Source organism: Anguilla rostrata, chromosome 3 (genome assembly GCF_018555375.3).
Source record: "Anguilla rostrata isolate EN2019 chromosome 3, ASM1855537v3, whole genome shotgun sequence".
In the NCBI taxonomy this organism is placed as follows: domain Eukaryota; kingdom Metazoa; phylum Chordata; class Actinopteri; order Anguilliformes; family Anguillidae; genus Anguilla; species Anguilla rostrata.
Window position 1 is genome coordinate 21,225,323 of NC_057935.1, and position 25,514 is coordinate 21,250,836.

Genomic DNA, 25,514 nt, shown 5'->3' on the forward strand with positions numbered 1-25,514 from the left:
ACCTCATGGTGGGGGTTATTTAGTAACTGCTTCGTGGAGGGGGTTATTCAGTAAGTGCTTCATACTGGGGGTTAATCGGGTAGTGCTTCATAGAGGGGGTTATTCAGCAAGTGCTTCATAAAGGGGGTTCATCAGGAAGTGCTTCATAGAGGGGTTATTCAGTAAGTGCTTCATAGTGTGGGCTATTCAGTAAGTGCTTCATAGAGGGGGTTCATCAGAAAGTGCTTCATAGAGGGGTTATTCAATCAATTCTTCAGAGAGGGTTATTCAGTATGTGCTTCATAGAGGGGTTATTTAGGAAGTGCTTCATAGAGGGGTTATTCAGTAAGTGCTTCATAGTGTGGGCTATTCAGTAAGTGCTTCATAGAGGGGGTTCATCAGAAAGTGCTTCATAGAGGGGTTATTCAATCAATTCTTCAGAGAGGGTTATTCAGTATGTGCTTCATAGAGGGGTTATTCAGGAAGTGCTTCATAGAGGGGTTATTCAGGAAGTGCTTCATAGAGGGGGTTATTTAGTGAGAGCTTCATAAACAGGGTTATTCATGAAGTGCTTCATAGAGAGGGTTATTCAGTATGTGCTTCATAGAGAAGGTTATTCAGTACATGCTTCATAGAGAAGGTTATTCAGTATGTGCTTCTTAGAGGGGGTTATTCAGTAAGAGCTTCATAGAGGGGCTAATATATATGTGCTGTCTTCCTTTTCTCAGTAAGACTGACATATGGGGAATAACTGGCAACATAATCCGGAGAAATCCACATTCACACATTTCTGCAGCGCGGTTAATCTTCGGTTGTTATTAACGCCGTACGTCACGCTGTGGATTCGGTGAGCCTAATCCTCCCGGCTTGCCGTTTTCCACGCTCTCTGACGCACACGCGCGCGCAGACCGGAGACCAAACAAGCGCCGGCACGTCCAGAATAAGAGGGAAGAGCGTTCTCTTATTCCCCGCGCTGCCAGCGAATGATGGGTACACAGCTCCGGGGACGTGTGCCGAATGGCTCTAGTGTTGACCGCGGAGCGCTGATGCTCTGACTGAAGAGGGCCGGGCTGGGAGAACAGATGATTAATTAACAGCCGAGGGCCCCCGTGTAGAGAAAGGCAAACGGTCGTAAAGAAAACTCAGGCCCGTCTCTCAGTCAGAGCTGGCCCCCCACCAACCCCCCAATCCTGTTATTCAGTGCTGGTGTGAGCCACTCCTCTCTAGCTCTGCACTGGTTCCTCACTAACTCCTCCTGGAGAGCTGCCACCGCCCCCCCCCCAGAGAACTGACTGACCCCCCCCCACCCCACCCCCACCCCTCTGGAGAACTGTATCCTCTGGAGATCTACCCGCCCTTGGAGAACCGCCTCACCCGTCCTGTGTTTTTCTGCCATCTGAACTGCTGTGAATGTTAAACCTCAATAAGTAACACTTTCGCCCCTGCGAAGGCCAACAGTCAGAGAGCTGCACACAGGAAGTTTACACACCACAAAGGCAACAGAGGAGCTCTGTTTTACGCAGAATAACTAGGACAAGCTGCAGGTAAATAAAAACCTGAATCTAAAAGTGAATCTGTAGATGAAAATATCAACGCACAGACAATGTGACCACAGTGAAATTGTACAAAAAAAATCAACGTTCTATTGATGCAGGATCTGAACGGACACGACTAGACAGCTACAGGCACTGACACAGATATCCCAGCATGCCTCTGGCCACCTGCCAGACGCTCTGAACCGCTGCCCTCGGAAGAAGTGGCGAACTGAACCCTGCCGGATCGGCCCAGCTGCCCAGCGCTCCTGCCGCCAGAGACACCGCCGCCGCCGGGGGCGCTGTGGACTCAGATCAGAGGAGATCAGGACCTGTTACTACAGCTCCTTTAAAAACACACACACACACACACACACACACCTTCTCAGAGACGTTTCCTCTGCCGAAGGCTTGCGGTTTCCCAGAAAGCGTCACGCGCGGCGGTGCATGACCGCGGCGTGGAAGCGGCGTACCGATGCTGCTGGCACTCCGCTGGCGCCGAGCGAAAACACAACGAGCCTGGCAGCCAGGCGAGGCTGCTGATTAGCGGCGAGGCTCGGAGCGCGCGCGCGCGTGTGTGTGTGTGTGTGTGCGCGCATGGGAGGCTGTGGGTTCCTGGAAAACACCAGACCTTCAGAAAACAGGAAGCTCTGCTGTTCCTCATAAACGCTAAGTGTTCCACAAAGTGTTCTTTCAGATGAGCTTGACGCCTGTGCTCTGTGAGGACTAGTGAGGACCTGAAAGGACTAGTGAGGACCTGAGAGGACTAGTGAGGACCTGTGACCGCCAGCATCAGTTATGTATCTAATAGTAAAAAAACACTACATCCTAGGCAGCTACTGGTTACTGATGGCTGTGGGCTTAAGGAGTCAATTTTCTGGCCCATTTTGCTAGCGAAGACCCAGACGGTAAAAAGCAGCCTTAGGACCAAAGGAGGACCTGGAGGACTAAATAAGGCGGTCATTCCTTCCACTACAGTGCCTGTTGATCACTTAAAACAAAGAGGGGGGGAATCACCCAATTAGGGGGCTTTTTCCAGACAGGCCTACCCATGCAAGAAGGACCGTATTCTCCTGGCGAATTATCTCTCGAGTCAATTATCCACGCGAGTTTACTCTTCACACATTCCAGTTTCTAATTTCCCACGATACCTTGCAGTCAGGCCGCAGCCACCAGGCAGCGGCAGCGCCCCAAATTTCTACCGCGCAAACCGATTTCACGCTCTCGCGACGACGGCTCTCCGCGAGACTGAAGCCACAGTAATTACGATCGGTTAACTACGGCATTACCCAGGCCGGTGCTCCTCTTCAGGTACGCTGCGCTAAGCTAAGGGCTAACAGGGGAGAAACCTGCAACCCGCCTGTGGCAAACAAGCCTGCCACAGGCCACCAAAGTGGCTTTCCACGGGGCCCTCCAGCACAGAGACACAGGGAGATGATGTTCCAGTCCACATTTATTTACAAGGTTGGCAAGATGTTACGGCCAAAGTGAGCAGATGTAACACAGTCATGACCGAAGCTCTCTTGTGTGGGTGGGGATGGCAGATTTAACCTGTGCGCACGGATTACCTCACTACGCACAGGTGCAGTCACTCCTGTTCCTGGGTCCAATTAGCCTGGCCAATTATCCAATTCTTAACCAATTATCCAATTGGCCAGGTCTAATTAGCTTGACCCAGGGCAGGTGTGGCTGCTTAAACCAGCCATCCCCACACCACACCGCCCAATCGAAAGCTCACACTCCATGAAAACCCCACAGGCGAAACGCTTCAGGCTTGCCGTAAACACTTCTTAGTTGAAATGTCACACCGTCGGTTTTTTAGGCAGCAGGTCAGACACGCTCTTTAAAATCACGCAGGGCCCATCGGCACCTGCGGGTCCACTAAAGTCGACGGTGCCTAGCTATGAGACGGCCCTAAAACACCGTCGAGCAAGCAGGCCGAGATCCTGGGGTCTATTTGACACAAGAGTGCCTGGTCGACGGTTCCAGCGGAGAGACTGCATCGGGGTTTTACACAACCACCTGCTGTTCCGGAACCTTCCCCCCCACCGACGGCTACATTGTGAAGGCACACCAACAGATCTCCGACAATTACCGCCATCTACTGAGCAATCCATCCTGCTACGCCACAGACATGACGCAAACGACGGAAGAGGTTAACGCTTCACACGCGTGAGCTGCACTGTCTTTACTTCCTTTTCTTTGTGGAGCAGTTTGTTCCCTCTCTCTCCTCAAAGCTACGCAGTGCATGCACAGCAAGGCTGTGCCTGCTCCAGTGCACACCGGAATTGAAATGAAACAATGAATATGAGGTTAAGGTTCAGACTGTCAGCTTTAAAGGCGTACTGTGCAGGATTTTTAGCCTTGCTATGGCCCTGTGTTTACAATCAAAGAAGTCCCCCCCCCCCTCCATCTAGAACTCCACCCATGCACCACGAGAACCTGAATTCGGCCAACCTAATGTAGCTAGCTGGACAGCGAGAAGTAACGTTATGTACGGGTTCATGTCCGCCATTGCAGTAGCTAGCTACACACGCTCCACTAAAACCTGATCCCACCAGACATGCCATGTAGATACACCCTCGCCTCCCCACACAGAAAAGAGTGTCACACCAAGAAACATCCCACATTTTAAAAAAGAAATACAGACAGAGGGGCACGGATTCGGCAAATGTGCGTGAAGACTGAGACTCCCAGTGCATCATAGATATGACTGAACATGGTTATTTTATATGCTCAAGGTAAAAACCTTGCACAGCATGCATAAATTGAGGGTATTTACATCCATATCAGCTGATCCATGCAAGATTTACAGCCATTTTATATACAGTCACCACCATTTCCATATTCATTGTTTCATTTCAAAACCAATACGCAGGAGCCAAAGCAGCAAAAGATTTTGCCACTGTCCAAATACTTACGAACTGCACCGTATATTTGCCTGCTGCTCAGCGTGCATTCAGAGCGCGTTTCAACTGCTATTTTGGGGAAGCGAACACCGCTGTGTATCAGTAAAGCAAAGCGGAGCTGGCGGGGAATCCATCACTAAGCACCGCTTCCCCCGACAGCTCATTATTCTCCCGTTAACCTTTCACTTGACATCATTAATTATTCCTTTAATAGAGGCCTCCAGTCAGGCTGACTTACAAAAGTCCATTTTTCCTCTCGCATTAAAATACATTAAAACGACCAAGTTTTCACAGAGGCGATTCGAGTTAAGAGACCTTGCTGAAGGCCCAGATTTTATTTGAGTTTGAAGGTCAGCTCTCTAAACGCCGCGTCACACCGCTAGCCGGCTTCGGCAGACCCCCGCGACCTCTGCCTGGGACGTTCCCAGAAAGCGAGCGTCGCGCGGTAAGCTCGTCCTCGCGACCTCCGACCCGAGACGACGGCGGAAGCGAGGGATCCGCGGCAGGGCGAGAGCCCGCACCCACCGTAGGCCGTCATGGTCCCCACGTAGGGCCCGTCCATCACGTCCTGGTTCTCCTCGGCCAGGGCCTTGATGTAGCGCTTGCTGAGGTCCAGGATCTGCTGGCGCAGGGCGGCGCTGTTCTCGTGGTTGGCGCTCTGCTGGACGGTGAAGTGGAGCAGCATCATGCCCCAGATGAAGCCGAAGCCCACCAGGCACAGGCCCAGCTTCTGGGAGGAGAGCTTGCACATGAACGGGGAGCCCATGGCACGCCCCAGTGCGTGCGTGCGTGTGTGTGTGTGTGTGTGTGTGTGTGTGTACGTGTGTATGTGGGGAGGACGGTTCAGGAGGTCAACCAGTTCATGGTGTGTATGTGCGTGCGTGTTTGTGTGTGCGTGTGTGTGTGTGTGCGTACGTGTGTATGTATGGGGAGGCCGGTTCAGGAGGTCAGCCAGTTCATGGTGTGTGTGTGTGTGTGTGTGTGTCCCGATCAGTACTTGTCTCCAGTCCTCACAGGTCGAATCTCCGCTTCAGGTTCATGGCGTCCGAGAGAGACAGAGGGGGGGTTACATGGAGCGCTTCATCCTGACGGAAAAACACACAGATAAAGAAGCTCGTCAGCAGGGCTCGGCGGACCGGCACATCATACGGGTGTCCGTGGCCGCCATTCAACAGACTTGTTTTGGTACAATTGAAATATTACACCAGTACCTGGAAAAAAAAGAGTTTAAAACTCAGGAAGCTGGAGACCAGCTCAGGTCAAAAGGTAATACACTACAGCAGCAAAAAGCAAACAAAAAAAAAGCACCCGGTCTTACCTTTCCCCCTGAAACATCAGTGCACACTTTCTCCAAATGAGCACAGCACAGCTTCACATAAAAAAAACAAAAAAACAAACAGCTACAGCACTAGTCATGAAATGTTTCATCCAAATATAGCCTATGTGACAGGTGCTGGTGTTTTGGTCCTCAAGTAGAGCATTTTTCAGTTTTTTACAGATTATGAAAGTGCAGATTATAAACCTTCAAATGATGTGTCACACAATGATGGGTCCCCCACTAGAGTACCTGTCAACCCTTGCCCATTTAGGGGTTACCCTATTTAAAGCTTTATAACTCCAGATGTGAACACTAGAGACTAGAAAAATGTCTTAAATGAAGCAATACATTTGTACCATTTACAATACTAGCTTAGATTACTTTATATTCATAATTTTGTAAGAAATAAAGTGCCACAAATGCAATGGTCAAGGCAAAAAATTTAAAATGAATTTTTAGTTCGCAATGAAATACTGGGAGATTGCGGGTTAAAGTATACATGTCCTGGATCAAAAACTTCTTGACCACAAGTTCATAAAATCTAAGGGTGGATATGTAGAACTACTAAAGATCTATGAAGCAAAAACTGAGCAGTGTACGCAGCATCTCCAAATCTACCCAAAATGTCTAAATTATTAACAGTGGTCTAAAATAGCTAAGGGTCCAGAAACAAATCCAAAATCTCTCCAAAAAGGAATGTAATGCTTTTTGTCCATTGTAAAGCATATGAGCCCCTTATGAAGGTTTAAGATGAAACGTAGATATCAGATTTAAACATAATGCAAAAATATAGTCACACAATGCTGCACAGTACCTAAATGTGTAATAATTAACTCTTGTATGTATTTCTATACTCTGTACACTCCTATGTTTTCTTGTATGGGAATGGGATGATATGAAAACAATTTTCAACCGTCCACCACGTTTTGGCAATGTTTCAACACTCTCCTCATCACTGTTGTGTGCATCACAAAAACTATTACACTACTAACTAACGCTTACATTACAGTGTGAAATATCCACATTGCATAATACCACTAACCTATTTAAAAACACTCAATTTCTAAAATAACGTATAGGCCTATAACCAAAATATTTTGAGCAGTAATACTTACATAGCAATGATGGAAAATCAATCACAGTAAATCAATGACAGTTCTATCCGCTTCTGTTTTGCTCCAGAAAACGATGTCACCTAGGTCTATCAGCAAACATATGGCTTAGCTATGCCCAGAAGTCCTCAATAATAATGGTATTTTCCAAGGAATTACGAAAAATCGCTGACAACGTTTCGTTAGGTGTCTTTTAGTGCTACCATAGAGTGAATGCCATGGTAAGAAAATGTTTGGTTACGCTGACCTATAAAACGCTATTCCAAAAGCAAAATTAGACATGTTATACATCGTTAGAAAGCTATACTCTCACCTACTGATTGAGTGTCCGCCATTGTAGCAACCTCACACAGTAAACAAACATAGGCTACTACCACGATTTATTTATGGGTGGTGGCTTGACCGAAACTAAGTAACAACAGCCAACGAAACCAAACATGCTAATTAAACTGTACCCCCATCACGCCTCCAAAACCCGGCTGTAAGAATCACTAAAACAAGCCGACTTATGACAAATTATGAGTATTTAGTGATCCTAAAAATGTTGTTTATTCTATTGAGTGACTTCAACACTTAAACTTTCGTAATATGAAAAAAAGGAAAACAGTAAAAAAAAAAAAAAATGTAAAAAACCTTTTTCACAATCACAAATTCCCCTTGGGAGCCGAAATATTTAAAAATTACCACAGCAACCATGTTTCCCTCCCCCCAACTAAAAACTGCCAACGTCTTGCAATATTGCCATATAAGTACTTAATAATAAAACAAAGTTTACAACAAAAAAACATCTCACGGGAATTCTTTAATGATGTAAACTTGATACTAAAATAAATTTCATCGGCGGTGAGAATCAGCTTCTCAGAGTCATATCAGCTTTTCTCAAAGCCAAAAGAGAAAACTCTCAGAGGAGGATTCTGAGAAGCCTGAAACGAGTCTAACCTGCAGTCACGTATCCGCTATAGCGTTACAGTCAGGTGTCGTCCGTACAGTATCTGCGTACGACCTCCCGAATTCAATGCCTTTGAGCATTCAACTGTTGCCTTGTCTCCAAGCAAACAGAGGTTACTGTTGCGAAGCCCGAGTGACACTAACATAGCCAAGCGCAGTAGGCTATTAGTCCCAGGGGGAGGGGGGTGGGGGGGCAGGTGCCCGCCCCTCGGGGCGTTGCGTCTCACGTTTCTGGCGCACGGGGATCGCGTGACGCCCGCCCCCGCGCGTCGTGTTTCCACGGAGAAGCGGCGCCTCCGAGGAGGGGAAACAAAACTGCGGTCACGCCGCGACGCCTCCGTATCGCTTTCCGCACGCGGCTCGGACGGTGCGATGACAGGCGGCGAGAGGGAGCCGTGTTAAACAGCAAGCAGGCGGGGTGAACACCAGGGGGCGCTGTGTTAAACAGTAGCCGTACCGATCGCTGCAGGACGACCAAACACTAGGGGACGCTGTGTTAAACAGTAGCCGCACCGATAGCTGCAGGAGGACCCAACACCGGGGGCGCTGTGTTAAACAGCAGCCGCACCGATAGCTGCAGGAGGACCCAACACCGGGGGTGCTGTGTTAAACGGCAGCCGCACCGATAGCTGCAGGAGGACCCAACACTGGGGGCGCTGTGTTAAACAGCAGCCACACCGATAGCTGCAGGAGGACCCAACACCATTGGGCGCTGTATTAAACAGCAGCTGTGCCAATCTCTGCAGGTGGGGCACAATACCTGGAAAGGAATTTGGCTTTTTCCAGGAAAGATTTTGCAGGATAAGGCTGGGGGGGGGGGGTGAGGGTAGGGATGGAGTGACCACCATAGCAGTCAGGAACACGTGAAAAGGCCTGTGGACCACATTATTTCCCTATCAGCAGACAGGAGCGGACAGGAGCGGACAATGCATCTCAGATGGGGAAGCCTGGCCGGTATCAGTATCATGCTAATGAAGGGCACGCACACACGCTATCATACGGCTACAAAGAGCTGAAACTAAACAAAGGGCTAAACAAACAAGTCTCCTTGCTGCGGCATGCCCACGTTTGGAAAGTGCAGGAAACAGACAGAGCCTCCAGTGCAACTAGACGAGCCGGATTCCTCCGCGTCACGTATCGTACACAAAGGAAAAGAGGAGCACCGACACGGCAGCACAGCCACCCCCGTTTGGCACAGACCTCAGTTAAGATTCTCCAGCACGGCCGTCTGGGTAGGGTAGAGGTATAAGCACTCGCCTACCACCGCAGAGACCGGGGTTCGAACACAATTGGATGTGTTCGCGGGTGGGAAGCCGGTGAGGGTATGATCGTTGCATTAGCGACCCCATACGGCCTGTTCAGCAGGGAGGGGATCTGGGGGAGATACCGTGAACCTCCGCGCGTGTTACGCTCTCCCGGTGAAACTCCTCGCTGTCAGGTGAAAAGAAGCGGCTGGCAACTCCACATGTAGGCTATCGGAGTAGGCATGTGGTAGTCTACACCCTCCCCAGACCGACAGAGGATAGCGCATCGACTAGGACCGTGATACACACGGGGAACTGGTATAGCGACTAAATTGGGGAGAAAAAATGGGAGAAAATGGAAGAAAAAAAAAAAGATTCTCGAGTACAGGGGGCTGCTGGGTAGCCGACTGCGTAAAAGCGCGGTCGGCGGCGAGCGAGCGAGCGGCGTAAAAACCAGCAGCGACTGGGCTGGCGCAGCGCGCTTCGGAGGAGGACCACGAGCACTCTCCCGAGCTGGCAGCAGGGGGCGTATAAGAGCACGCCTGTACGTAGTTTACGAATTGAACATTCCAAATACGGTTATGGGAGATGCTAAAAAAAGAGCTTAAGATTTAAGAAGTTTTCTCAAAGATTCTGCTACAAGAGTGTGGACGGTGTTCTTCACTTTAAACTATTTATCTTTCTCACCACCACCCCGGTCACACCTAAAAGACCATTTTTCTCACTTCCCCATTACTTGGCCCCCTGTAGGGACAGCCTTTTAAATAAAATGTCTGAAGTAATGCAGCCTTCAGAAAATGGCTTTTCTGCTTGCACTTGCAGACCGAATCCATTTAGAGTCAAAAGGAAGTAAACAACTTAAGTTCTTTCTCTTCTTCTTTATTTTCGTAGAGGTGAGGTCATAACGAACGATTTACTGCGTCTCACAGTTAAAATTATCCCCTTCAATTGCTCCTTGACCTTATCTCCCCTATTTCCTGCCTCCCCCCCCCCCAGCCCCCCCCGCCCCCAGCAAGCTTGCAAGCACTCACTGTTCTCAAAATGCCAAATTACTCATCGTCCCCAAAGCACCAGCTCAAAGCTGCCGGCAATGGGTCTTTCAGTTACACCGTGACCCGCGGATGTCTGCGGAAGGTGGCGCAAACGCACTGACGCCGTCTATATTCCTTTCAGACAAATTTCCTTGGGCTAGAATTTGAGGGCGATTGATGCGAACGCGCAAAATGTGCCTCGGGGCTCTCTGCGGACCGAAAGCGCCACGGGGAAAAAATCTACTCCTCAGGTTTGCTCCGCGGCCTGGACAGAACGCGGCACGGGTGCGAGAAGCCATCACTGACAGAAAACGGGTCTGCAGGAAGAGTCCCGGCTTGCAAGGTGCTGTGAACCTAACCAGAGTCTAAGTGCTCAATACAACTGGTTAAACAAGACCAACTGTCCACTGAACCAATGTGATATTAGTCAATTATCCGACGGGCAAATTACAAAAGAAATTAACAAAAAAACACTGCCCGAGTTGCAAAGGAAAGCTCGCCGGCCATGGCTCAGGAAACGTTAAGGTTGTTCATAACACCCCACCACTGCTAGAGAGCAGAAGTGGCCCAGCAACCTCAAAAAGCAGTTTGAGGATGACTCAAATGATACGGAGCCAGAAACGTTGGCTTGGTAGTTTTAGATTGACGTTTCCGCATCAACGAACCCTAAGGGTGCTGATAAATCTTCACCAGGGCCTACATCATCACTCAAAGGCCGTTCCCTCAACCGCACCACGGACGCCCAAACACAAATGCTGCGCGTGGGCACGCCCTTCAAAATAAAGCAGAGGCCCTCTGCAGCTACTGTCCCTGTGCCCCTTACCGCAGTTCGATTACTTCGCTCAATTTGAGGAAATTAAATTCTACACGTGCAATTTGGGGCTTTCACGGGTTCAGACACGCGGCATCAGCGACGAGCGGCATGTTTGTACTTCAGAAAGCCTTTACCATCTCTAAAATCTCTGAGACCCCTTCATATTTCTGTCATTTGCAGGCAGCGAAGGCTTCAAATATTTCCCACGAATCCAATTAATAAATGTAAACAGAATAGAATAGGTCCGGAACATGTATATGTCCCCAGGGAGTGAGGAACGGGTACTGAAACCACAGATGCAAACACGCCCGATAAGCTTATGTAAATGAATTAAGCAGCTTTCCCATGCGTGCCTGTTTGTTTAGATTTACTGGCGATGAAGTATTCTGTGACTTCGGGCAGCAGTACTTTTTCATCAGCTAATGACACCTGTTGCCGTTAGATAAAACAGCCCGGAGCTGCTCCCCGTTTCTAATTCAATGCGTTTATGAGGCTGGACCCGGGCCTGTTGGCTTCGGACACGCTCGTAAAAACGCCTCCTGCTGTCGGGTCGCGTCGCCGGGGGCGGGGGGGGGGGGAATATACCGCGCCGGCGGGACGGACGCCGCTGACCCGTTACGACGAGCGGTCCCGTAACTCAGCCGACGCCGGCCCCGCCCCTTCCCGAGCGCCACGAGCGAGCGGGGCTTCGCCGGCGTCCATCGCCGCGCTGCGTCAGGGCGACGGGCGCGAGCCCAGCTGCCCGGCACGCGCACGGACCGCGCTTCACTGAGAGAGGCCGCGGCGCGAGACGGCGGAACCTTCCGACACAAAAAAAACACACATCGAGCGTCACAGGGCGTGTTACGGACGGCCCGTGAAGACCGAAGCCGCCGATCTTGAATCCGGCTTCCCAGAGATGCTCCCGCGTGGTCGTTCGGCGGTCCGAGGTCCTCCTTAACAACCCTTTCATTATGCCCCCCCCCCCCCCCCACACACACACACACACCACCACCTCCCCCCACCCTGCCGACGCTAAAAACAGCAGCCCTGTGAAAGAGGGGAGGGGCCGGGCTGTTCCATAGGGGAATCCTGGCTGAGGGTTTCACTATCAATCCCGCCATATAAGCATGTGCGTGGGAACAGGCCCGGGCGCTTCGCTGCAGGTGCGTTCCGCGCGCTTGGCGTGACTCGCGCCAGCTTCTCGCACCGAAGCCCAGGCGCTGCAGCCCAGACAAAGATCGCGGCGCAGATGAGACGACCGCATTTCCACTCGCTGTCCCCTTTTCACATAAAGAGGGCAGGGGGTTTTTTTTTTGTTGTGTTTTTTGTTTGGCCCACGCAGGTATTCGGTCATAGCGAGTCTCCATTACAGACCTGAGCCTTTGTTCTCTGGTTTAAAAGGCTACCTGACCTCTGTTCACTTGTTTATCCGGATTTTTCCCCACAGACTGACCATGCCACCTCACAGGCTGACACGCCCCGGGCCCCTGGCCCCCCATACCCAATCACCGCCCCCCCCCCCCCCCCCGCCAGCCCCCCAGTCCCCCACCCTCCCCCCAGCCTGGACGGGGCCTTACTGCAGAAATGCACGCCCACGGTTTACCTTTTGCTGAAACCACAGCATGTCTATAACAGGCAATCGAGTGCGTTTCCAGGCAAACATCAAACAAACAGCACTGTGAACAGCACTAACCTGCACCTGAATACACACAGTCTCCGACCACTTCCCCTAGGCCTCCCCACACAACTACAACCCGTCAGCACCCACCCGTCTGACGCGAATCCTGCAGGTGATACGGTGGTGATATAGTACGATGAACAAACGCACAGCGAGCGGTCATAGGGAGGGTCACTTTCATCTCAAGGTTAAGGGGACTGCTTGTGCATTTGATACAGCACCCTGTGGTTCGGTCAGACCCCTACGTTTCCATTGCGAGGGAAACAGACAAAGACTTTAAGATTCCTGCGTTCTGCAATCTAGTAAACTGCTTTTGCTTGCTCACTGTGATATCAGCACATAGACCTAGGCTAATTCAGGAGGCTTCCCACTTCCCCTTTCCATTCTGAGGAACAAATCTCACACAACAATTGGGATTGTGTTAGAGCAGCACAGAATTGCATTGCGAATAGAGCGTCATATGTGATCATATGACATGACGTCAAGAGAAAGAACGTATCCGTCATAGCTGACCGTTTATGGCTGGGATCGCCACAATGCGGTTTGCATCAGTGGTTGTCGTATTGGCCTCAGCTAGCTTTACAAGCACCAGTGGCATGGTCACAACAGCAGAACACATTACGTTCGCCATTTACTCATCAGACACGATTATCCAGCCAACATGTTATTTACACGGCTGGATTTTCAGCGAAGCTAAGTTAAGGGTCTCCTGGTGACGAACCCAATTCCCACACTACCGCCCCGCAGTCCGGGTCTTAACGGGCTCCTCCTGCACACGGAGACCTTTCGGTTATTTAAAGTCTCTGACAGGGTGACGGGAACGCGGCGGAAACAAGCGTCCCCTCGGCGAAACTGACAGGGCGTGGCGGCCGGGCAGCTCTCCAGATCATCTCAGAGCTGCAGAACTGCCTTTTTCCAGCCCTAGGGACGTCTGCATTCACCAATGTGCCACTCAGTACAGGGCCAGGCTGCACTAAGCCAATCACTGTCACTGAAGAGCCAGGACTCTGATATCACTTATTCAGTCTGAGGTACATACCTTACACACGGACTCTGATATCACTTATTCAGTCTGAGGTACGTACCTTACACAAGGACTCTGATATCACTTGTTCAGTCTGAGGTAAATACCTTACACAAGGACTCTGATATCACTTATTCAGTCTGAGGTACATACCTTACACACGGACTCTGATATCACTTATTCAGTCTGAGGTACGTACCTTACACAAGGACTCTGATATCACTTATCATCGGACTACCTACACAGGACTCTGATATCACTTATTCAGTCTGAGGTACATACCTTACACAAGGACTCTGATATCACTTATTCAGCCTGATGCCTGTACCGTACACAAGGACTCTGATATCACTTATTCAGCTTGATGCATGTACTGTACACAAGGACTCTGATATAATTTATTCAGCCTGACACACATACCGTACACAAGGACTCTGATATCATTTATTCAGCCTGACACACATACCGTACACAAGGACTCTGATATAATTTATTCAGCCTGACACACATACCGTACACAAGGACTCTGATATCATTTATTCAGCCTGACACACATACCGTACACAAGGACTCTGATATCATTTATTCAGCCTGACACACATACCATACACAAGGACTCTGATATCATTTATTCAGCTTGATGCACGTCCCGTACACAAGGACTCGGATATCATTTATTCAGCCTGACACACATACCGTACACAAGGACTCTGATATCATTTATTCAGCCTGACACACATACCGTACACAAGGACTCTGATATCATTTATTCAGCTTGATGCACGTCCCGTACACAAGGACTCTGATATAATTTATTCAGCCTGATGCCTGTATCGTACACGAGGACTCTGATATCATTTATTCAGCCTGATGCCTGTATCGTACACGAGGACTCTGATATCATTTATTCAGTCTGATACCTGTACCGGACACAAGGACTCTGATATCACTTATTCAGCCTGAAGTACTGAGGTAAGTACTGTACAAACACCAATAACACACTCTAAAGGCAATCAAATGGCTAGAATCAAAACTAGATACTGAAAGCCCTCTTATACCTGCACTAAGGAAGCAATTGAACTAGCCTAATTGAACTATGTATAAAAAGGGCTGTCATTTCTACACGATAAACCCAAAAACAAGAGTGCATGCAGGTGTGTGGAGCTAACAATATTAGAAGGGAGAGAATGCTAACCACACACTGCAAAAAAAGGCATCAGTCAGACCCATAAAGGCACTGATTTATTCAGCACACATAATGCCAATACAAATGCCTGCAAAAGAAAAAAGTAAAAATAATTTTTTTACAAAAAGAGGAAAAAGAACCTGCACATGATGACCCCAAATGCCCTTAAATAGAAGCTGAGAGAGCACTTCAACCACATGTGAATTGTTTGATTGCAAATCTAAAGTTGTGGAGTACAGAGCCAAATCAAGAGGAATAACTCTTTGTCCCAAACATTATGCCATTCAGTGAATATATATATATATATATATAAAAAAATATATATATATATATATACATATATGCACTTACCGGTCACTTTATTAGGTACACCTGTTCAACTGCTCGTTAACGCAAATATCTAATCAGCCAATCACGTGGCAGCAACTCAATGCACTTAGGCACGTAGACATGGTCAAGACAATCTGCCGAAGTTAAAACCAAGCATCAGAATGGGAAAGAAAGGTGATTTAAGTGACTTTGAATGTGGCATGGTTGTTGGTGCTGGTCTGAGTATTTCAGAAACTGCTGATCTACTGGGATTTTCATGCACAACCATCTCTAGGGTTTACAGAGAATGGTCCGAAAAAGAGAAAATATCCAGTGAGCGGCAGTTCTCTGGGCAAAAATGCCTTTTTGATGGCAGAGGTCAGAGGAGAATGGTCAGACTGGTTTGGGCTGATAGAAAGGTAACAGCAACTCTGAACGCACAACATGTCGAACCTTGAAGCAGATGGGTTATCGCAGCAGAAGACCCATGCATGCATGTACACACACATAAACCCACATCCGTGCACACACACACACACACACACACGCGCGCATTCAAGCACACACACAACCGCACACAAGTCACAGCGCTGGGCTAAAAATAGAAGCCTTGTAAAAGGGACAGGAAAATCCACTGAAAGGAGCCAAGATTATCTTTCTCGTCGATGACAAAAATCTGGTCCAGGAAGCGGAGGGGGGGGAGGAGCCTGGCTTCCTCGCTGCGGCGACCTGCGCGGGGCAGACGCGTTCGGCCAAGGCGTGGACGCGCGGATGATCACCTGACCCCGCGGCCGTCTGAAGCGGTTCTGGCGCACAGGAAGGCGTGTGAGCTGGAGCGGCAGAGGGGCGGCAGACGGGCGGCTGAGGCGGCACTGGGGGGGGGCCCACACGACCACGAGGGGCAGGGGGCACACGATCGAAGGTAGATAACGTTATTTTCGTAATTGCGCAATGCATACCCTATCGCGGAACTAGCGGTATAAATTTTAAAAGGAAAGGCAACAGAACATTTCATAACAACGTAATGAAAGAAGGATTTTACCACCCCCCCCCCCCTCTCAAACGCAGCCCACAGATTCGTTTAGGGCCACCAAAATCCTAGAGCCGGCCCTGTTTTTAGTGCGTGTGCAGAGTGGGTAAACGCTTCACCCGAGCTTCAAATTAAAAGCCTCTCCCTGCAAGCTAAAGGGCACATATGAGGAATTTCCCAGTTGTGGGAGTGCGACGCCGTGAATTTGCAAATACGTTTGACAAGGCGTTTTAGGTGTAGCTGTGATTTTAGTCATTTCCCCTCTTGAGACAGTCAAAGCCTTACAAAAGGGGCTTTTCTTCGTGGAAAATAAAAATGTGACGCACATTTCTGACCATCGACTAGTTTCTGTCTGAAAAGGGCGATTACCGACTGACTGGTTTTTTAATTTGTTTGTTTGTTTATTTGATGTAGGACATCGCTAATTGACCACGTCTTGTGCGCATCACGAGATTAAAAAGTAAAAAAAGAACAAAAGCATTGCAAAATTTCCCCAGAATGACTGCGTGCTTCTTCGCTCACGGCACAGCTTAACTCCATGACCCAGCCTTCAGTGAAGTGGCAAGTCACAGTCGGGTAAGACTCGGAAGCAGCCAGTGCTGTTCACACACAGAAGGCTATCGCAACACTGTCTAGCTTGAATGGAATTTTACAGACACAGGCGGCATGATAGTCGATTTGATTTAATTTCCTATTATCTTATTTAACATTCGACGTGCGTGCTCAGGACCGACAATCGACAAATTGTTCACGTCCCTTTAAGAGTCAGCTACAGTACCACACCGCCTGCATAGTCTGTAGGACCTCTCTATAGTGCCACTTACACTCCTACAGGGATCTACAGAGCACCCCCTCCTCCTTTTCACACCAGCCTTAATCCCTCCCCTGGCCCTACACGCTTTGACCAACGGCTATGGGGCACCTGCGCCTTTTGTGCAGGTGACAGCAGGCGCTTAAATTAGCCTGCACCTGAGTACAGAGTGTCAGGTGAAGCGACAGGAAGTGGGTACAGGTTTGTCATCCCCTGTTTAGTTCCCCTTTGGGCAACGCCCCCCACCCCCTGCCGTTAACACCCCAACGCCCCCCCCCCCCCCAAAAAAAATGACATCTCTCTCATACCTCCTCATTTCTGCAGCTCACCTGACCTGACCGGCCTGGCCTCAGAAAACCTTCCAGAGAGAAGGAGCTATGGTAACAAACAGGCATTCATGGCTGGGAGGCAGGAAGTGCGCAATGCACACCCCCCACCACTGTTTCCATGGCTTCACATAAACAGCGCTGTTTACTCAAAGCAAATAGGGGGGTGTGGGGGGGGGGGGGTTCGCTGCTGCTGTACAGGGCAGAATCTACCCCCCCTGCGTATACGCGACCTTCTGAGAGGTGTGCTGATTTCTGAATCTGAGCCACGGGTTAGAGTTTGTACAGTATGAGTGTGAGCATTCACACGGGGCTTCAGGTCCCACACAGGCCATTCAGGGAGGTTAGACTAACTGTGTGTGTGTGCGTGCGTGCGTGTGTGTGTGTGCGTGTGTGTGTGCATGTGTGCATGATGTGTGATGTGTGTGTGTATGTGTGTGTGTGAGTGTGAGTGTGTTTGTTTGTGTGGGCATGTGTGCATGTGTGTACGTGTAATGTGTGACGTGACGTGACGTGTGTGTGTGTGTTTTATGAGTAGAAACCTCTCCGGGGAGGATGGTTGTTGAAACTAGGCTACGGCAGTCAGCACCATGCATTGTGAAGTCAGATCATGGCATGAAAGCCACTGGTCTATTCGTGAGCGCTGATTCCTGGGGCAAGGAAAGACGAAATCATCATTCAGCAGGGAGGACATTTCCAAGTAAGGGCCGTTTCTGGAATAGGTTCTTAGAAGGCTGGCTGAAAAGTTCCCAACTCCTTAACCAACTGAGCCAGTTTGGGCAATCCCGAGAAAAAATGGCTCCCTTTCAATCTTGACCTCTCAGATTTTTTGGATATTTGACACCCATGATGTAACCTTGGAGTAATGAGCATTGGTTGTGCAAACACAAACCATCATTAAGAAAATTAGAGACAGTATGCATTTTCACTCCACTTTTGCCCTACCCACCTCTACACTTGAGACATTGACAGTTCGATGACCATAAATGGCAAAAACAGTATCTCGCTCTCACTGTAATCACAAAGGCCTGCTCTACAACATGGGCCATGTTGGAATACTCGAGCATGACACGAGCAGTTTAAACTTTGACAGCAGTTTAAATGCATTAAGCAGCGCAAGAAAACCATTTAAATAGAAAGTAACAGATTTCCTTCTAAACTGAAGACCCTTTCTGAGGAACTCATGGAGAAGCTTGTGGTATGGAGGCTCCAATGCTTTCAAACACAACAAAAAAGACAGGCCTAAGCCATGGGTTTGGGGATTTCTTAGGGAGGTAGCTACCTCTGTACGTGCACCACAAGAAGCACACTCCCTGAACGACCAGCGAAGGCTTCTCAATCCCGAGCGTGATCTCATTTCGGTACGATGTCTCGTCACAAGTGGAAATCCACCTCGGACACGCCGTGGCGAAGCCGAGCTTCCGCTTCGATGCCCTTATCGGAACACGCTCTCCAGAGGCAGGAGACAAGCCGCGCGCAGAGCAACCGCAGAGAAAGATCCAGAGCCGCGCTCTCCAGAGGCAGGAGACAAGCCGCGCGCAGAGCAGCCGCAGGGAAAGATCCAGAGCCGCGCTCTCCAGAGGCAGGAGACAAGCCGCGCGCAGAGCAACCGCAGAGAAAGATCCAGAACCGCGCTCTCCAGAGGCAGGAGACAAGCCGCGCGCAGAGCAACCGCAGAGAAAGATCCAGAACCGCGCTCTCCAGAGGCAGGAGACAAGCCGCGCGCAGAGCAACCGCAGGGAAAGATCCAGAACCGCGCTCTCCGGACTCCAAGGCGCAGGAGTCCCAGGCTGCCGCCAATGTAGGAAAATGGCGATCCACTCAGGATGTTTCACCGAAAACCATCACTAACATGGCACATGGTGATAACCGGCCTGGGGAAAGCTGACTCACACACACACACACACACACACTCAACTGGTATTGACTAAATATAGCTCATCAATGACTGATCAAACCATTATGAGGTGGCAGGAATGGAAACCCTCTCATTCTGGTCCCACCTGCTTTTCCACTGCCTTTTCAAACTGAGGTATACAGATGTTACAATGCGTCCAATACGTCATCTTTATTTTGGCTGCCCGCCCAAACAGGCTCGTCCCCACCCAAGAAAAGATGTTGTTCTTTAAACACAGACTCATGGTATTCTGCACACAAAGTCTGCAGTGTTTGTAACACCGAGAGATACCATGGTATTCCAAACACAGGGAAGAGGTGGAGTTGCTTTGTCTTTATCTCAGTACTTTTTGGTCCAATTCACATCAAAGTGCTTTAGTGTTTCTGAAAGCCAATGAGCAACCACGATCGTAAACATCATTCACCGGGAGAAAACCTGCCATTCAAAGGATGCCAACTTCTGCATGAAGTGGCCGCCTCCCCATGTTTACTTTAGAACACTGTCAGTCTATTCGTTGTTTATTTCTGCAAGCAGCACACCACACCTTGCATTCATTATTTTTTTCTTAGGAAGTGACACGCGGCCAACTGTCATTTCGCCGTCCCCCCTCCCTCCAAATCTGTTTATTATATTTTTGGCCGTTTTTGGACTTGTTTTAGTTTGGGTTTGTTGCTTAGATTGGTCTTTTTATTGTTTGGCGATTTGGGATAAAGTTAAAGGTACCCTTTGCGAAATGTCACTGGCTGTTCTGTTTTCAAAACAAGTCGGCTCGCTCCCTCCCGTCCCTGTCCCGAAGAGCTCCCATGTCTGTTGAAATGTGCCAACAGCACCAGTCGCAAGGAGTATGATGCACACAACTGTCTCCCTCGCCACAACCCCGCCCCCCTTTCGTAATCACCACCCCCACCCCCCAAAAACATCTACGCATTTGTACCGGGCCGTCTCTGACCACACACGACTCTGTACCGCTATGAACAGGAAATATAAACCAGGAACCGTTGACCGCGGCGCCAACTGACGCCAAAAGCAACAGCCTGCTGAAGAATGGCTGTTCGAACATTACGACCGTGAATTCAGCAGGTTGATACCAGGGTAGGTCGAGCATGCTCTCCGCACTATTAGCAACCTATTATATTTCTTCCAAGGCAGGCTAAACGTTTATCAGTGCTTCTGCTTTCATTGCCCCTCCCCATCCCACCCCACTGTGTGGCAGGGCAGGTTGCCAATTCAGTGAAGGGTTATTCACTGGAAACACGGACTAATTTTCTCTCACTTTCCAGGTTGTGGTTTCAGCCATTGAGGATGAGAAAAGCCTCTTATAAGCACAGTGTCCATTTTGGCCGCCATTAAACGCCATTTCAATCTAAAGCGTCTCTGGGCAAATTCCACAAAGTACATTAAGGGAACAGAAGACTAGTTTATGAAGTTTCTCATGCAGAAAGACGCGCCAAGTGAAAAAAAAAAACTGCCAGACCACACTAAACACAGAAGCAGGCGGTTTGTAGCCTGTGAAGATAAAAAAAAATAGTGCTCACACATACACTCACTCACACTGACACTGAGACACACACAGACACACACAGGTACATCAGGCTTTAACCTACAAGTTAGGCCTAAATGAGCATTGCATGATTGGTAAGTGCGGTGTTCACTTGATTGTCGGAAGGCCTCTGTGATTAAGGTGTAAAGGAGTTCTAGTGGTAGGCCTATGTTTTCCAAGTTACAGCCTACACCATTGTTTGAACTATCAAACTTTTCACCATTGTTCCGTTGTGTGTGAAAAAAGGCAGCTTATCCCATCCACTCAACAGTGGGTTTCAGCTCATTTGTAACTACTCACTGGCTGTAAAACATACAACCAAATCTGCAGCACAAACTGCTGAAGCTAGCAGTCCAACACCCATTTGTAATCTGCACACAATCTTCTGGACATTGCTACAAGCAGCAACCACCCAGTAATCTGCACACAAACTGGCTGTAAGCTAAGCAGCCAAACCACCCAGTAATCTGCACACAATCTTCTGAAGCTAAGCAGCCAACCCACCCAGTAATCTGCACACAAACTGCTGAAGCTAAACAGTCATACCACCCAGTAATCTGCACACAAACTGCTGAAGCTAAGCAGCCAAACCACCCAGTAATCTGCACACAAACTGCTGAAGCTAAGCAGCCATACCACCCAGTAATCTGCACACAAACTGCTGAAGCTAAGCAGCCAAACCACTCAGTAATCTGCACACAAACTGCTGAAGCTAAGCAGCCAAACCACCCAGTAATCTGCACACAAACTGCTGAAGCTAAACAGCCAAACCACCCAGTAATCTGCACACAAACTGCTGAAGCTAAGCAGCCAAACCACCCAGTAATCTGCACACAACTGCTGAAGCTAACAGCCAAACCACCAGTAATCTGCACACAATCTGCTAAAGCTAAGCAGCCAAACCACCCAGTAATCTGCACACAAACTGCTAAAGCTAAGCAGCCAAACCACCCAGTAATCTGCACACAAACTGCTGAAGCTAAGCAGCCATACCACCCAGTAATTTTCTCAGGAAGCATTTCTGACCCAAATCACAAATATGCATCAAATATCCTCTGTAGGAAGTATCTTTGTGGAAAATTTCAGGAAAACCAGGCACTTGAATTGAATTTGTGCGCAAATGCACATGGAATGTCCCCTAAATGTGTTTTTTCTGCTGAGAAAGAGTTGTTCAAATAGCATGAAATTATTTTAGCTTTGGAGTGCAGTTTGAACTGCTGGTTTAAAGTACAATTACGTCTAGTGTGTGAGTGTGTTTGCATGCTCCTGAGTTATCGCAAGTCTGAACTACTGCTCACTGGTGGGGGGGGGGGGGGGTCATTCCTGCAAGCCTACAGTCAAGTGGATAAGACAGGTGTGTTTCTTGTTTGTTTTTACCCTCTCCTTCTCAAGTGTGCATGGAAGGGATGAGCCTGTCCAATAAGACAGCTAATGCATTCAGATGGGAGAATTAGGAACTCAGGTGGTACTGACAGTTCCAGCTGACACACTAGGGCCAGGAGAGTGCAGTGGCCATACCGACTCCAAGACAGCAGACACTCGCCCTAGGGAGGACACAGACTCTCTGGCGAATGGAACGCCTGCTGCGGTTCCAAACTGATGAAGTCAGTTGAGGTTCAGGACCGAGTGCTCCAGACAGCCGCCACTGCGGCTCTTACTGTATGTAAATAGCAAATGGTACATGGACTGAATTTATATAGCGCTTTTATCCAAAGCGCTTTACAATTGATGCCTCTCATTCGCCAGAGCAGTTTAGGGGTTAGGTGTCTTGCTCAAGGACACTTCGACACACCCAGGGCAGGGTTTGAACCGGCAACCCTCTGACTACCAGACAATCGGTCTTACCTCCTGAGCTATGTTGCCCCCGTGTCAGTGTCAGTTTTCAGGACACGTGGAACCAGCACACAGCGTAGGCCCTTTCTCCAGTCTCACTGATGATGACGTGGAACTGTTGTTAATGTAACAACTGTCTGTCAGCCCCCGCCCCCTTACCTGCATCCTAATATATACAGATTATCTTCCTTGAAGGATCCCACATTCAAAAACACCACCACTGTCCTAAAGTGACACCATTGCTCAGAGGACACATGAAAAGTGAGACTGCACAAAACAAAAAAACAAAACACTACATTTGCATTACCAAATGAATCGAATGGGCTCAACTTAAAATGGAATAAGTCATAAGGTAACTCAAAAAAAAGTTACCCTACTCAAATTGCTAAATGCAATCGGCGTCATAAAACCATCCAAGTAGATTGCTCTTGGGTTTCACAGTGTAGATAAGGACTATAAACTGTAGGTGCCACAAGAAGCACTAGACCTGCAACCGCAGCAGATATGTCCTATACAGGTAGCCTAACTCAGGTAAAGTTTGTATCGAGAAACAGAAAAGTGGAACACAACATCTCAACCAAAGCATCCATGACAACAAATACCCTTTATCCGTTGGGATTTTAAACCTCCCCTTCTCTCATTCTTTTTTTTTTTTTTATCACAACCCTTTGAGTTTCCTACTGCAGATTTCAAAAATATACAAAGTACAAGTGACAGCTCCAAGTCCTAAACTTTTCAAACACTGTTGTGACAGACACTGAATACTTTCATTCTGAATGGCTGTACTCCCCGGTGGGCCATAAATTCATGAGCCAGTATACTAATCCGATATTCTTCTCACTCGCTCGTTACAAAACAGCATCCCGGTTTCACAAAACCGCAGTTGCAATTAGGTCAACATTTCATACTACTGAAAATGTAAAAGCCTCCGGTCGTAACTGAAGAATGCTGGATCATACAGATAAGAATAAGAAAGAACCGTAATGTGCACATTACTAACCTTCCACAGTAGCTAATGACGAATGTGTCGTACCGATAAGACTGATAAAGTAAGAGTGCTTCAAACCAGTAGATGACATGTTCAAATCTTTGGTGGAGCACTCCTTACATATCCGTCAATGTAGTTCCAGCGTTGCTAATTATTTCCGATATAGCGTAGTAGATCTGCTCCTGCACAAAACTTTTCATATTTAGTTTAGTTAGTAAAGGCATGATAGATAGCCTAGTTTCAATTATTTTAACTGTACCACATTATTTTAAATTCAGTAGCTAAAGCCTAGCTAAATACACATGAATTAGTCAATTCAACTTTAGTAGGCTATCTCAATAGGCCTACAACTTATACAAGACCACAAAAACAAACATTTTGGACTTAGGAAAAGAATAAGCTACCGTTAGAGGTGTACAACGCGGTAATGTCACACCTTTTGATAATATTTCTTTTTTTGAGAATAAACGCCACCGACAGGCCTTTCCTTAGGCCATATACACAAGTTTGTTATGGGGGGGGTAATTGTAACAAAAAGCCAATGACAATTTAAAGACATCCGCAAACTGAAGAGAGTGGTAAAAAATTAAGTGCGGTCCCAAAGAGCGGGTAGTTTGGGGGTCTGTCCTTAGTTAGCTAAGGTTTATGAAATAACACCTGCAAACAAGCGCTTTCTGACGTTACAGCGGTGAACTATCACTTTAAGCTCTTTTGTGATACAATTAATTATGCGTCCAATTATGCGGTGCGTTTTAGGTATGGTTGAAAGCTAGCTAGCTGTTACTATGTCATAGACTGACAAGCAAACTAAAAGGCAACAGCAGCGTTGTGATTAACGGAAGCAGGCGAATGTGAGCTAAAATTACTGTAGCTAGCCAACAGTAGGAAAAACACATTCAACAACAGCGCTGGTTAACGTTAAATAGCGATGTGTAAAAGAGTTTACTGCCTGCGCTGACTACCCAGCTAAAGCTACAGACAGTTAGCAACACAGTTCGCTTATCCATTTTGAACGAACACCAACGCAGCAGACGCGTTAGTCCTATCTAGACTAGCGTACATGCCACAATGTCACAATCAACCAAGGCTAGCTACTACGAGAGCTTACAAACGTTACATGAGTATATATAACGTTAAGTTAAAGCTGGAATGCCTACAACGCACATTCGTGATGCTGCTTACCGTTAAACCTCATTGTCATGTTTTTACCCGAATACACGGTTGACATTTGTCATTCATGACAAGCTGCATGTGTATTTTTGAGAGCACATCGCCGCAGTGGGCGAAGAGAGCTCGGTACCTCTATTTAACGTTATAGGCTACCCATGAAAAGCAGGCTTGAGAAACAAAGAATTTACATATTTTCTTACCTTTTCTACTGACCGTTTCCTCCTAAAGTAACTTTCCTCTCTGTTTGACCAAGAAGGTTATTCGAGACATCGAACACGCTGGTTCAAGTGGAGTGTGTGGAGCTACGTTCCTTTCCGTCCCCCTCGACAACATCAATACTCACACCCCGACACAGACAGAGTTAGGGACCGTCTCAACCTGCGCGTTATCTTCAGAAACGAATTAAGTTTTATGTAAGGGACTGTGTTCAAAATTACCCCCGTTAAAGAAAACGTCATCAAATGAAGGTATTTATCTCGCCCGCGCAGCTACACCATATTCTACCAGCGGCCCTCAAAATATTGATCAGTTCATTTCGTTGAAGCATGTGTTTACGTTCTTCCACATTTACCTATTAAAGCAACGCAGGCTTGGCTGGTTGCCATTCTGTGTGTTTTTGCGTGTTCATTTTCAGTAAGTGATTGGGTTTGAATGACCACGTGTCCACAATTTCAAAAGTTCGGACGCCACTGATTTCAGCTGTCAGTACAAATGTAATTATACGAAATGTAACATGTTTGTTAAGGAATCGTATGCCATGAAATACATTAGAATTGGTGGATCTGACTAATGAACAACTCCAAGCAACATCCATTCATAACATGCATAGCTTTTAATTACATAATGTGACATT

General features: G+C 48.1%; 1 protein-coding gene across 1 annotated transcript in view; it reads right to left on the reverse strand.

Moving 5' to 3' along the window:
- The window catches only part of LOC135250442 (alpha-1,6-mannosylglycoprotein 6-beta-N-acetylglucosaminyltransferase A-like), an 81,785-nt gene extending 56,628 nt beyond the window's left edge, over positions 1-25,157 (reverse strand). The window contains exons 1-2 of the mRNA XM_064326720.1: positions 24,862-25,157; positions 4,946-5,505 (exon numbers count right to left, since the gene is read on the reverse strand). Coding sequence (XP_064182790.1) covers positions 4,946-5,186 — 241 coding nt within the window. The 5' untranslated portion in view covers positions 5,187-5,505; positions 24,862-25,157. The remainder of the gene's footprint in view (positions 1-4,945; positions 5,506-24,861) is intronic.
- Between the last annotated feature and the right edge of the window lie 357 nt (positions 25,158-25,514).